This window comes from Apium graveolens, chromosome 11 (genome assembly GCF_009905375.1).
Source record: "Apium graveolens cultivar Ventura chromosome 11, ASM990537v1, whole genome shotgun sequence".
NCBI classification, from domain to species: domain Eukaryota; kingdom Viridiplantae; phylum Streptophyta; class Magnoliopsida; order Apiales; family Apiaceae; genus Apium; species Apium graveolens.
Window position 1 is genome coordinate 125,639,694 of NC_133657.1, and position 4,449 is coordinate 125,644,142.

The window sequence follows — 4,449 nt, forward strand, 5'->3', positions numbered from 1 at the left end:
CCTCTAAGGGGTTCCTTTAATGTGGCTCCAATGAAAGTCATCCTCTCAGACTTCTCGGGGTCTAAGGGAATAAAAACCAAGTCTTCTGCTGGCTTTCCTCTCTTCTCATCATTTTCTCGGACATCCATATCTTCAATAGGAAGAACCTGCCCCCCGACTGCATCTACCCTCAAAGAGGCCACATAACAGCTTCTAGCCATTTTTTGATCTCCTCTCTCTTCTCCAATCCCGTTTCGGGTGGGAAACTTCATGACTGAATGGTAGGAAGAGGGGACTACCTTGAAAGCATGTATCCCTGTTCTACCCATGATAGCATTATAAGTTGAACTAGCCTTTACCACTACGAAATCCAGCATCTGCGTTGCTTGCCTTGGTTCCGTACCTATGGTGGTTGGCAACTTGATTATCCCTTCTACAGGACACTCTACTCCAGTAAATCCATATATCGGCATGTCGGTAGGTGTTAACTGGGAATCGTTATACCCCATCCTTAGAAAGGCGTCATGGAGCAAGATATCCACAGAAGCACCATTATCAACAAGAACCCTCTTGATCGGGCTGTTTCCTATTATAGGTGTTATGACCAGCGGGTCGTCATGAGGAAACTTGACTCCCTCTAGGTCAGAATCATCAAAAGCCAATGTTACTTCTGTCCTGGCCCTTTTCGGGGCTTCTCCTACAATATGCATAACCTCTCTAGTATATGCCTTTCTGGAATTTTTGGACAATCTAGCAGCAGTTGGACCTCCAAAGATCGTGTTTATCACATGCCCTCGAGGTCTCGGCCCTCCATAAATGGTGTTTATAACTGGTCCTCTAGGCTGGGGATTTCGCCCCTGATCGTCTTGGTCCCTCCTACGATCTTCAAAGTTCTTCCTTCCACTATTATTCCTGTCCCCTCCTTCTCCAGTGTATTTGTTCAATCTTCCTTTTTGAATGAGGAACTCAATTTCATCCTTCAATTGCCTACACTCATCGGTGTCATGGCCAACATCTTTGTGAAACCTGCAGTACTTGCTCTTATCTAGCTTGGCGGGATCAGCCTTCAAGGGCTTAGGCTAGCGAATATCTCTGTCTTTCTCAATCTCCATCAAAATCTGACTTCTAGGAGCATTCAACTTAGCGTATTCAGTGAACTTTTGCCCAGGTCCTCCCTTCTTGGGGGTTGAATCAGGATTTTGTTCGGTTCTAGGATACTTGTCCTTAGCGATATACTCCAGATCAGTTTTTCGTTTCTTGCCTCCAGTGGGTTCATTACTTACTGCGGTCTTCCTCATGCTTTCTTCAACGTTGATATACTTCCCTGCCCTCTCCTGGAGCTGCAACATATTTTCAGGGGGACGTTTGGCCAAGGACATCTTGAAAAACTCATCCCTAGTTCCTTGTTGCAGTGCTATCATGGCTACCTTATCATCAAGGTCTGGGACTTTTAAAGCCTCCTTTGTAAAACGATTCAGGTAATCTCTCAAGGATTCCTTAGCTCCCTGCACAAGACTCATAAGAGATGCTGAACTTTTCTCATGGACTCTTCCACTGATGAATTGCTTAATAAAAGCCTGACTTAATTCTCTGAACGATCCAATAGAATTTGGGGGCAGGTGACTGTACCATCTTTGAGCCATAACCGACAGGGTTTGAGGGAAGGCCCGACACTTTATAGCATCATTCACGGGTTGCAGCAACAGTGCATTAGAGAATATCCTAACATGATTAGCGGGGTCTCCCGTGCCATCATAGGCTTTGATAGTGGGCATCTTGAATTTCCTTGAGATATGGGCATTCATTATCTCTTCTGTGAAGGGTGGAGTTGGATCATCAGGATCTCCAAGGGGAAGGAGATTGCTTGGATCAGTTCTTGGGACAGCAGCCCTTCTTCTTACCGGACCATCCAGGTCTATGACAGGAGGAGGATTTCTCCCCCTAGGAGGTACCTGGGGTCTGGTGGCCTGGTGAGCCTCCAAATCACACCTCAGCCTTTGGATTTCAGCCTCATGAGCCCTGATCCTTTCCTGCACTTCTTGGGGATTCGCCCCTGGGGTGCTTTGGGGGCGTTGCCTTCCATCGACCATTGGCTCTTTTCCAGGACGCCTCCTTCTCGGGGCCACTTCATCATCCGAAGATTCGGAGTCTCTCGCAGTGTAAGGACCAGAAAATTCCCGATCCTCAGGAATAGGACCCAAACCTCGTATATAGGGGTGACTGCCCTCGTGCTTCGCCTCGCCCAGCATATCCGCTTCCTCCAATCTCAGGGCGAAGGGGCATCCCATAAGGGGGTTAGTAGTAACAACAGTTGAATATTCATACTCGACGGGTCGAGAATTCACAGGTATATGTACTTGTTGAACTTGAGGATTCGTACCTTGAATAATCGAGGGAGTTGTCCCTTGTGGCTGAGGTTGAGTTCCCCCTATCTGGGCATCCCCCTGAGTAGATGCATAAGTCGAATGGGGCGGAACCTCCACGGTTGACGAAATCACCTGAGTTGTCCCTGATGGTGTTCCTTCCTTCAGAGCTCCAATTGTTCTCCGTGTTCTCGCCATGGTTGTTGTTGTGCTTTCCCACAGACGGCGCCAAATGTTATGGATTAAAACTAGTATATATAATTGCTGTATTTAGTACTAAGGAACGTGAGCTTCAAGGCTCGATTTGACTGCTCTTGTGTTTCGTGACTCAATCTGCCTTAACAAGATGCCTACGTACCTTGCTGATTGCCAAGGATCAAGTCAAAAAATGTAGTTCTGATCTGTGGGGTGAGGCCCCTTATATAGATGTTGGGAGTCCTTGAATTGGACTTGGTATAGGAGACATGATGGGCAAGTCTCATAATTAGAATGGACTTTGGAGTCCTAGATAGTAGGAAACTGATTCCTTATCCTTTTAGGTCCCCTTGAGGCTAATCTATAAGGATTTATATCATTATCGGGACTCTTCTCAATAGCTGATTTTTCCCTTATTAATTAATTATGAAATTAATTAATAATCAGGGCTTTTGGGCCTTCTTTATTCCATCAGGCCTGATCTGGTCCATCAGGCTTAACCTTTCCGGTCTGAGTATCATATATCTTTTTATTGGGCCTAGCAGCCCATACCTTGCAGTATTTAATTATACTATCATAATTTATTTATCCCTATTAGTATTTTTATGTGAAACTTTGAGTGGAAAAAACAAGATGGAGGAGGTTCGTAATAAACTTGATTTTCAAGGCTTACTGGTAGTAGAGGCGCAGGGACGAAGTGGATGTCTTGCTTTACTCTGGAAGGAGTCAGATCAAGTTAAGTTGCTCAGCTTTTCAAATTATCATATTGATGTGGAGGTCAATATTCAAGGCATGAATCCATGGCGTTTAACAGGTTTCTATAGGGAACCCAATAGGAGTCAAAGGAAGAGAACTTGGGATTTATTGCGTAATTTAGGAAGAGATTAGAACTTACCATGGTGTACTATAGGAGACATGAATAACATTGTGGCACAAATTGACAAGAGATGTGGTGTTTTGTATCCACAATGGCTTTTAGATGGTTTCAACGAAGTGCTTACTGAAACAGGGCTGAAGGACTTAGACTTATATGGTCACCAATACACCTGGGAGAGGGGGAGAAATACTACGACGTTGCTGGAAATCCGCTTGGATAGAGCAATGGCCAACAGTTCATGGTTCGACTTATTTCCTCTAACAAAGTTATACAATTTAGAGGGTTCACCGAGTAACCATAGTCCAATCTTCATGGAGCCAGTAAGTAGACAGAAGGGAAATTATAGGAAGAAATTTCATTTTGAAAATGCATGGCTAATGGAGCCGTTATGCATGCAAATTATTCGCGATAACTGGTTGGACAACACTTCGAATATTGTTCAGAAAGTGGAGCAGTGTGGTGAGATGCTAAGTAAGTGGGGCAAGGAAATTACAGGGTCTTTCGGTAAGAGAATCAGAGAATGTAAGATGAAATTGAAGGACCTCAGGGTAAAAGGGATGCTGATTCCATTCACGAGTTTAAGGAGGCGAAATAGCAATTGTTCTTAATCTTGGATCAGAAAGAGACTTTTTGGCGCCAAAGGTCAAAGCAGCTATGGTTGCAAGTGGAGGACAAGAACACTAAATATTTTCACGCAGCTTGCAGCAAGAGACAGCGGACGAATAGAATTCAAAAACTGAGAAATGAAAATGGTGATTGGGTGGACTGGTAAAACGGGCTTAAACCTCTCATTACTGATTTCTACAAACAGCTATTCACGGCTGAAGGCACAGACTATACGGAGGTAATAAATTATGTACCCTAAACTATTTCTCAGGAGCATGATCTCGAGTTAGAAAAAAGAGGTGTCAAAGGATGAGGTAAGGAGTGCTTTATTTCAAATGTATCCCGATAAAGCGCCGGGGCCGGATGGTATGACTCCGGCCTTCTTTCAGAAACATTGGGAGGTTGTGGGGGACGATGTGTTTGGGTTAG

General features: G+C 44.5%; 1 protein-coding gene across 1 annotated transcript; it reads left to right on the forward strand.

Moving 5' to 3' along the window:
- Positions 1-3,170: 3,170 nt before the first annotated feature.
- LOC141695859 (uncharacterized) lies at positions 3,171-4,022 on the forward strand. Its single transcript, XM_074500067.1, has 2 exons — positions 3,171-3,351; positions 3,448-4,022. Exons 1-2 carry the CDS (start codon positions 3,171-3,173, stop codon positions 4,020-4,022), a joined length of 756 nt encoding a protein of 251 aa, XP_074356168.1.
- Positions 4,023-4,449: the final 427 nt, after the last annotated feature.